This window comes from Nannochloropsis gaditana (assembly GCF_000240725.1).
Source record: "Nannochloropsis gaditana CCMP526 unplaced genomic scaffold scaffold061, whole genome shotgun sequence".
Classification (NCBI taxonomy): Eukaryota; class Eustigmatophyceae; order Eustigmatales; family Monodopsidaceae; genus Microchloropsis; species Microchloropsis gaditana.
In genome coordinates, this window is record NW_005803892.1 from 70,756 (window position 1) to 79,957 (window position 9,202).

The 9,202-nt window shown below is 53.4% G+C and overlaps 1 protein-coding gene across 1 annotated transcript; it reads left to right on the plus strand.

Moving 5' to 3' along the window:
• The first annotated feature begins 1,517 nt into the window (after positions 1–1,517).
• On the plus strand, positions 1,518–2,298 carry NGA_2129010 (transmembrane protein 222). Its single transcript, XM_005855987.1, has one exon. It carries the CDS (start codon positions 1,631–1,633, stop codon positions 2,162–2,164), a length of 534 nt encoding a protein of 177 aa, XP_005856049.1. The 5' UTR covers positions 1,518–1,630; the 3' UTR covers positions 2,165–2,298.
• Positions 2,299–9,202: the final 6,904 nt, after the last annotated feature.

Genomic DNA, 9,202 nt, shown 5'->3' on the forward strand with positions numbered 1-9,202 from the left:
GTGTGGCCATCCACATGCCTTGATATGGATATGTCGGTGAGATGAACCGATCATGGACGCCGACAGACCATCGTGTCTTGTCGTGATGCTTCCCACAATCGAGCGCGGGTTGTTTTCTGAGCCGTTCCTGTAGACGTAAGAAATCGGTATTTCGAGTTGCGTCCAGCACACTTTCGCTGGTGATGCTTAAAAAATATGGATAATCCAACACGTTGAAGTCCCCCGTCTCTGCATCCACCTCTGTTCGATAGTTACAGCGCGTGAAGTTCAACGGCTCAAGGACTTCTGTATCTAATGCCCAGGAAACTACAGTCGGCCAGGACAAGTGCGTGTCGTCTTCCATGTAGAATATCGACGTATAATTGGGATGCCTTTCCACAGCCTTTTCAATCGCCTGCCTGTGAACCCAAAGTAATGAGTATTTATTCGAGTCGTTGGACGTGGGAGCTTGCCATAGTTGGATGGTGGGATTGCTCTTTTCAATGTATCCCCTTGCGGCTAGAAACTTATGTAGAGCCTTATCATTATTTGTAACGATGAGGACGTCAACTTTAGTCTCGTAGGTCTGAATAAGATCGAGCATGGAAGTGAGGTACACGAGTTTACCAACGTTCCAATGATATGATATGACTACAAGGATATCTTCAAGTAATGATGAGGCAGGACATGGTGTTGCTCGGAGCTGGGTATGCTGTGTCGTTTCGCTAAAAATGGAAATAGGCATGTCCAGGACCAAGGCATTCATGCAGAAGAGTACCAAGAAAATGGAAGCGAAGACCTTCAATGCTATCTTTCTTGACTGCATCACAGCTTTTATTCCTATCTCCCCTGCAGCTGAACGAATAAATGTAATTGTACGTATATTGCATGATTACTCATCGGTTATAGCCAAAGCAAGACCTCGATGACGACCGTTTTCACGCATGGAAGCAGGAGAAAATTCATGCTTAAAGAATGGATGAGACTAATACTTTTACCTTGCTTATTTATTGGTGTAGCGTTCAACACATATTCACGACTGCAAGAGGTCCCAAAGGCAGTTCATCGGATTAAAAGTCACCTATCTCAACATCTCGAGGAAAGCTTTAACCGCCGTTACTCTTGATAGACCCTGTGGCTCACGGGCACAAGGAATGGGCATGTGGTGGGTGGGGGATAGTCGAATATTTCATAAATGCGGCTTCGCTAAATCTGAATATGTCTCTAATACGGCCAGGAAAAGCCACTGAAGGGATCCAATCAGTAAAAATATCTCAAAGAAGTGAATAAGACCAACAAGGACCCGATTGCTCTTCGCTATCCTCTTCGCCGATGCCCAGCGTTTTCTTTGCTTCAATCTCATCTGACCGTTCATGCCAACGATCAACTCAAATTCCTGTCAAGATTCGGGGTGGCCGCCGGGCACATCTTTGACTGCCAATTCACGTGTGGGTCAAAAGATCCCGGTATAGAGACCAAATAGCTTCCTGCACGCGCATGGATGGTCACGCTTATGTTTCTCCTTGCGTTTATTGTTGAAAACAGGAGCTTGAAGCGCAGCATGCCCCATTCCTGAATAAGCATTTGACCTCCCCGCGGGCCTTCATTTTATTCCACCAGCGTGGCCTGTATCTGTAAATACTTCAAGGCCATGGATTCCAGACCAGCGGGGCCTAGGATCAGCATGTTTGAGACCTCTGCATCACCTAGCATTGACCCAGACCAAGACCTGTTCCCGCACTGTTTGGTGTGGTCACCTCTGCCTGTCTTGACATGGTTTTTGCCCTTCGTCGGGCACATGGGTATTGCGACAATGGATGGGGTAATGTGGGATTTTGCTGGACCCTACTCGATCGGTAGACATAAACTTGCGTTCGGTCCTCCAACGCGCTATATTCAGTTGCAAATCCCTCGCGGCAGAGAAATTGAGTACGACGAGGCTGTGGCTTCAGCCAACGCCACTTATTCTCACCGCACTCATAATCTTCTGTGCGACAACTGCCACAGTCATTGCGCGTGGGCGCTGAACACATTCAAATACAAAGGTGCACGTTGGTGGAATATGGTGGTGCTATCTTTATATATGCTTGTGATGGGCAAGTGGGTAAGTTTTCTGGCTGCAATCAAGACTTTGGGACCTGCCATGTTAGTCCTCGTTATTGGATTGACTATTATATACGTGTAGGGATGAAGGATGGTGTAGAATAGCTCGACCAGCAGCCTGGGTATTACCTTTTTCGGTGAAGCATGCGACGCTACCTAAAGAAAGTGGTTTTTGAAAAGAAAAGATTTTCCGAGCATTTTGAAAAGAAACGAAATGTATCATGCTTTACAACGCTATCCTTTAAATTACGGGACGTTTACTTTGCAAAAATACACCCCTCTCTCTTGTGTCAGCATTCGCACTCTAGGACGCTGCCTTCGACCCTAGGCACGAGCTCTTACACGCAGACACGATAGGTTATGTAGCGACCCGCAGTCTCTGACAGCCGAATAATTTTCACAACAGTCCCTCGCTGCAATCCATAATAGCGAGCGATTGGATCCGCTGATTGGATCTTCGGCAACTGGCTTTCCTTCAGCTTGTACCGACCTAGGACCTCTGCCTTCTGATCAGGCGTCAGGACAACGTGTTCAGGGACCAAAGTGTGCTCGGTGATATCAACCAGAAGTTCCGATTCCTTTCAGTGATTAAAAATTGTGAGAAAGGTGTAGGGAGTCGGTTATTTGTCTGTGCCCTGCATTAGGAAGAAGGTGCTCCAGGTCTCAGACGAGGACACCTACATCGACCGGGTTTCCGCGCATTCCCGCAGTAAGAGTACACCAACATAGATTTGCACAGACTCAAGTCCCATTTCATACCTCACTGCTCCCCTTACCTTGAAGACTTCGAGCTTGACTCCCGGAATGGCTCCGGGCTGGAGGAGCTTCTTGGCAATTGCCGTGATATTGTTTCTGTAGATGATAATTCCGCAGCTTGATCCTGCCTGCAACAGGCGTTCTACATATTTTTGAATGGGCTTCGTGCCTAATCCCTGTAAAGTATTGCAAGCATGCCATGATCAGGGATCAAACGAAACTACTTTTCCTCGACAGCACCCTTCACGTTTACCTTCTCATCGTCTGAAAAGAAGACAAAAACCACGTCCGCGGCGTCATCAATCTTCCCCACATTGATGGTGCAGGCCTCACGGGCCGTGCAGTTGTTGTTTTCCAAAGAAATCCGCGCCACATCGTCAGAAAAGGAACTGAAGGTAGCTTCCAGGGTCTGTTCTAACACGTTGTATCCACGCTTCGTCAGCATCTTGAGAACAGTCTTCCGGATGCGGAATAGGCGCATAAGCTCTTGATTTTGTACGTCCGCATTCATGTTCGGCAAGCTAAGTGGAAAACTTTCTGTCCTGAAGTGTGATCGTCGAGAGATGGAACGTGTGGAAATTTTCTTGGCATGATCAACGGGTAAGAGGCATCTCTCTCCAACTCTTCAGTCACTTGATAATTCCAGCTTTAAAAAAGCAATTGATAATGTCTTTTGAAGTCAGGTTAGGCGTCACCAACAATGTATGATCGGAAAAGAGACATCTCAACCGGGAGGTACAGACACTCATATCCGCCACGAGTCCTACTCGATCGAATTAGGGATGACACCAAATCCACAGTCAGCCAGCAAGCAAGACACAGAGAAATGAAAGATAACATGCAGAAATAGTATGCAAATATAGAAGCCAAATTTACCTCAATTCCTCAGGAAACTCAGCCTATCGAGCGGGCGCTATGCAGCACAAGTACTACTTTGTTCAAGAGCGGGCTAAGGGCGAAAAGACGAGTCTTGGCACTTCACCGCCCCCTTCCCTTCCTCGTCCACGGTCCCTGTCTGTGTGCGATACTCCGCCCTGGAGGTTCATGGTCATGTGAGCAGACTGCCAGGCGACGGTCGCGATGCTCGCACACAAAAGTTGCTACACCGGACGAGCGGATGCCCCTCGCGGGATCTCGCCCCGGCCCTCGTAGCCGCCGAGGCCAGGAAGCTTCCCTGCGCCCGATGTAATGACCAGAAATGGGGTCCGACCTCACGGAGACGCGGCCTCGGACACGTCATGTGCACATTCGATGGCCTTTCATGACACCCTTTGGGACCCGCGGCGAGCGGCAGTGCCTCTCTTGGGGTATATTCACCGCCTTTGCGCACCTTGAACGTGCGTGCGCGAGACTTTCCCTCACACTGCAACCTTCTCCGAATGTATGTCTAAAACCTTGTGTCGTTCGAACAAATGTCCTGACCCGCTTCCGTGCCACAAAATCCCGCCGTCGGTGCACAGTGAGAAGACCTAGGCTCAAGAGGCGGGGTTCAAGTTGTCGTAAATGACTTCGGGTGTTGGCAGTGGGGACAGCCCCTTGGCTCCCCCGGATGCCAGCCATCCCTCCGCCTGGTCGAGCCTGGCGGCAACGCCCACCTCTTGTCCCAAGAATATACGGGAAGACGCAGAGAGGGCGGAAAGCGCAAATATGGCCAAGACCCCGAACGATAATTTCGTTTGGCAGTCGCAGCAGCAGCAGCAGCGGCGCCAGTACGAAGAGAGTCAGCAGCATCTGGAGCAGCAACAGCAACAAGAGATCTTGGAGGCGCCGCACTATGCATCTGACCAAGGCGGGGTCTGGGAAGACGAAGAGGGCATGGTGGATGTAGAAGCGATGGTTACCTATGAACTAGGGGGCAGTCGAACATCTTTAAGCAGCATGCATTCGCAAGAACAAATGATTCATTTGCTCCCCGAGAAAAACCCCTCGTACGGATTCAAGGAACGGCAGGCATCTTTGTCTTGCCGTTACCGCCGACAAAGGCACAAGGTGGCCGGAGACAAATGGAAGACTATTGGGATGGGAGGTAACCGCGAATCGCACCCGGATCTGACCCAGCAGCATCGCAGCCCTTCAGACGGGAGCCTGGGGGAGCGGGGGGGAATGGGTGGCAGGCCGCCTTTGTCCATGACGCATGCCTCCCCCCGCAACGGGCTTAGCAGGGAGGGGAAGCGGCAAGAGGGCGGAAGTATGACGGGTGCTGTGAGTGGCAGCAATGGATGGCGTAATGACCCTCCGAATCGAGTGCACTTGGCGACGATTCACAGCTTGAACAACGGGCCGGGTCGCCCCCCGGTAAGCCCATTCCAGACAAGCCCCAACGAGGACAAGGCACAGCCCTGCTCTTCCTCTGTCGCGCAGCAGACACGAGAGCCTTGCCATCCCTGCGTGGAGGAGCAGAAGGATCTCCCCCTCCGCCGAAAGGCCTCGACTGGCCCGCCCGCGGCCCCACCCACCCTGCGGTCTCGAAGCAGCAGCCGGAGCCCAGCCAAGGGCAAGCGCGGAGACACCGGCTTTTCCTCCAGCGTGTCCACATCCTCTCACCGGTCTTCCTCTTGCAAGCCGCGCCGTCGCGGCCCGCACGACGATTCGATGCGAGTCAGGGCCTCCCACGCCTTGGCCGCCCTGGTCCACGACATCAACACGCACTCCCGGGCTCTGATAGGCAAATTTGTGAAGGCCGCGGACGATACCTTCCTAGGGGTGACGGCGCCCGCAATGGGCCTCTTTCTCACATTTGCGCACGACCTACCGCGCGCCGTCCACCGTGTGCATTTCGAGAAGGACCTGCGTATGCCCATGCCCCGCCGCAAGGGGGAAGATACTCGGCACTCCCTCTCCTTCATGTTCCTCCAACCTATCCATAGCGGTCGCGGTCGCAAGTATCCCACAGTTCTGGTTCGGAACCCGTACGGACGCTTGACCTTCTTTTATTTCTTTTACCTCTTTGCCCAACGGGGCTACAACGTGGTGGTGCAGGACGTACGGGGCCGTGGGGAGTCGACAGGGGTGTTCGACTGCCTCCACGACCACGACGACGGGCAGGCCACCCTCGAGTGGATCACGTCCCAGCCCTGGTACTCTCCCGAGCACGGCATCGGCCTCCTGGGCATGTCGTACAACGGCTTTGTCTTGTACTCTACTTTCAAGGACCCCGCGATTCCCGTGCATCCCGCCGTCAAGGCCGTGGTGCCCATCAACACCACGTCACGGCTCTCCACAATGTCCTACCGGGACGGCCCCCTGCATTTGGAGCTGATCATTCGCTGGTCGGGCTACCTGTGGACGCTAACCCGGGACACCACCTCCTTACTGGCCTTGTTGCTTTCTTTGGGCAACGGGTTGATGTTTCTAGGTAGGCGGCATGGAAGGCTGTGCGGGAAGGTAACATAGGAGCCGGGCATCGCCCGTCCTGTCGCTCTTTCATCGTGACCATCATCATCATCATCTTCTTCTTCCTCTACCTCATTCCTTTCTCTGTCCCACAGGCTACTTTGGGCTCTTCGATCATCCCCGTCTTGTTCGCGCCCTCCGACATTTGCCAGTGGAGGAGATAACCCACATGGTCACGGGGGTGCAACTGAACCGGTTTCAGATGTTCCTTTCCCCTCCGGGCTGCGATTTTGTCAAAGCTCGCGATGCCTCAGCTGCCCTTCGTCCCGACCTGCCTCCTGCACAGATTCACGCATCCTGGTATGACATCTTTTTGATCGATTCTTTCTTTGACTTCAACACCCTGGTGGCGGCAGGGAACCGAGGGGCGCGGCTGATGATCAGCAGCGACTACCATGTCAAGCGTTATTTCCACTACGGCGTCCTGGTTCGCGAGGCTTTGACGCATTTCAAGCGGTACCTGCGCCGCGAGCCGTTGCCCTACACCGATGCGGCGGAGGAGGAGGAACGAGTGACCATGCAGATCATTCACGCGGCGCCGGGACTGGAATGGATGGGACTCCCATCCTGGCCTCCAGCCGCGTCATTTCATGTCCCTCTCTACCTCTCATCAGAGGGAGGATTGGTCTTTGGCCCCGGAGCGGCTTCGAAGGGCGCCAGCTACCCTGGCCAGGGAGAGGAGTGCTTGGTCCCAGGCGAACGGCGCTACACCTATTTCCCCTCGGACCCGACCCCGAGTGTGGGTGGAAACGGAATCGGCTTCTTGGACGCCGGCGAGCGGGTGCAAAACCAGTTGGAAGCATCCAGGGGAGGTAGAGACCTGCTGGTGTACACGAGTGGGGTGTTGGAGGAGGACATGTACGTGATCGGCAGCCCCCGGGCGGAACTCCACGTCCGTTGTATGTCTCCACGCGCGAAGCAAGCAGACTTTGTCGTCCGCCTCTGCGACGTGTCGCCCGACGGGACGTCACGGAACGTCTGCGACGGCGTTCGTCGTGTTGACTTTTCGGATGTGGAGAGGCTGGAGGCGCAGGGGATGGAGGGAGAGGGAGGAAAGACGATGAGCGTGGCGGTGGAAGTGTATCCTACCGCGGTGCGATTTCCCAAGGGGCACCGGGTGCGGGTACATGTGGCCTCGGCAGGTTTTATCCGGTGGGAGAGAAATGTCATGGGTTATGGATACCCCTCTTTCATACCTGTGCGGTTTGAGGTATTGCACGGCGGGGAGGAGGGGGGTTGGGGTGGATCGGTGCTTCATCTGCCATTAGTTCCCAGGGAATCTCTGGTGCCAAGTCGAGTACGGAAATAAAAGGCGAGACAAACGGGGTTGATAGAGAAAGAAAGGTTTTGCAATTTTGGGAAACAGCTTCTGGTGAAGCGAAAATTGTCGTCCAAAAATAATTTTGGAACGATGCTGTGAAGCAGGTGCACAGACCGTAAGCAGATTAGACATGAATGGGAGTATACATTAAGAGATGCGGTTATCAGGCAGCGGGCAGGTTGAGTCGTGGAAATTTTGAGTCGAAGGTGAAAAGAGGTGCAGTAGGAGGATGACGAGCAGACAATTTTGAGCACTGTTTGGCTCGTGTGACACGGGTAAGTGGATCGATGACTTTGGCTTTCAAAGATAAAGGAGCCTGCCACCATTTTTGAAAAAAAGGATGACTCTGCTGGGATTTTTGGAATGTGGCCTAATTATCTGCAGGAGGGGAGCGATGGTGAAAGAGAACAAAAAAGGTGAAGAGAAAGAATGCGGAGGAAGCATCTTTATAGGAATTTGCAAACGGAAAGTGGGTGCTGACATGGAAGTTTTCACTTCGCTGCCTGGTTTTGTCGTGCTTTTGCAGACCATAGGTGTTTTCAGTGCGTCAGTTTGGATCTACTTAGCTGGGAGGGATGGGACATAATAGTTTTATATTGGAATCTTATCACTGTCGGAAAATTGTCGATGCACAAGTAGATGACCGCTGTCGACGCTTCAACAGAGAGGAGATAGCGCCACGAGCATGGTCAAAGGATAAAATATAAAACACTGCAATAGTTCTTAATATCAATCTTGAACTTCATTTCGGCATGTGCTATACACGTCACCACACACATATCTACAAAGCGAGCAACCCGTTGACATGCTCCTTACTGTCCTCCCCGACCTGGACACTCTCCTCATCTTCGTCCTCCCTTCCCTCGGCCCCCTCTTCCCCATCATCGCCCTCCACGAAGCCTCCTTCGAGACTTTCACTCTCGTCTCCCTCCACATCAGACGGGAGCGTCATAAGAGCCACCCCCCCCCTCCTTCCTTCCCGTGTCTCCCCTCCGGATACACCCACACCCTCAACCTTCTTCGCATTCGTCCCATTTCCGACACCATCACCTCCATTCGCGTAGGCTGATGACCCGCACCTCAACGCCTGGAGCCAGTAGGCCCTCTCCTCCTCCTCCTCCACCCACGCCCACGACAGTTGAAGATCGATATTTTCCTCCTCCGCTGCGCCCTCGCCCCTCCCTTTCACTCCACCCTCCATTCTCATCGCCTCGTACGCTTCAAGAGGATGGCAAGGCTTCGCCGTCCACCGCAGCCAGTAGTCTTCCCACAGCCTCACCCGCCGCAACAAAGCCGAGAGCGGCGTCTCGATCAACCGCTTTACCTGTGCCTGCGCGTTTCCTTCTGAGCCTCCCCATCTACCCCAGCACGGATTGGTCACGCGCTTGCGGACGGCCGGCTGCTCTAAAAACGTCCACAGCGACGGAGCCGCGGCATGGTTCAAAGAAGGTCTCTCCTTGGCTGAGTTCCCCAGGAACGTGCCGAAGCGGCAATCGTAGAGGTGCTCCGCCACGCACAGGAGGTACCGGCTGTTGAACTCGAAGCACTGCGGGTGTTGCTGCTGCAGTTGCCAGACACAATCCAAAAACTGCAGGAAAATGGGGGAAATCTGGTCGTCATTCCGCGTGGCCCCACCCCCAACCCCACCCC

Excerpts from the sequence above, each read along its gene's own strand:
- NGA_2129010 (XM_005855987.1), top strand. The coding sequence starts at position 1,631 with ATGGATTCCAGACCAGCGGGGCCTAGGATCAGCATGTTTGAGACCTCT.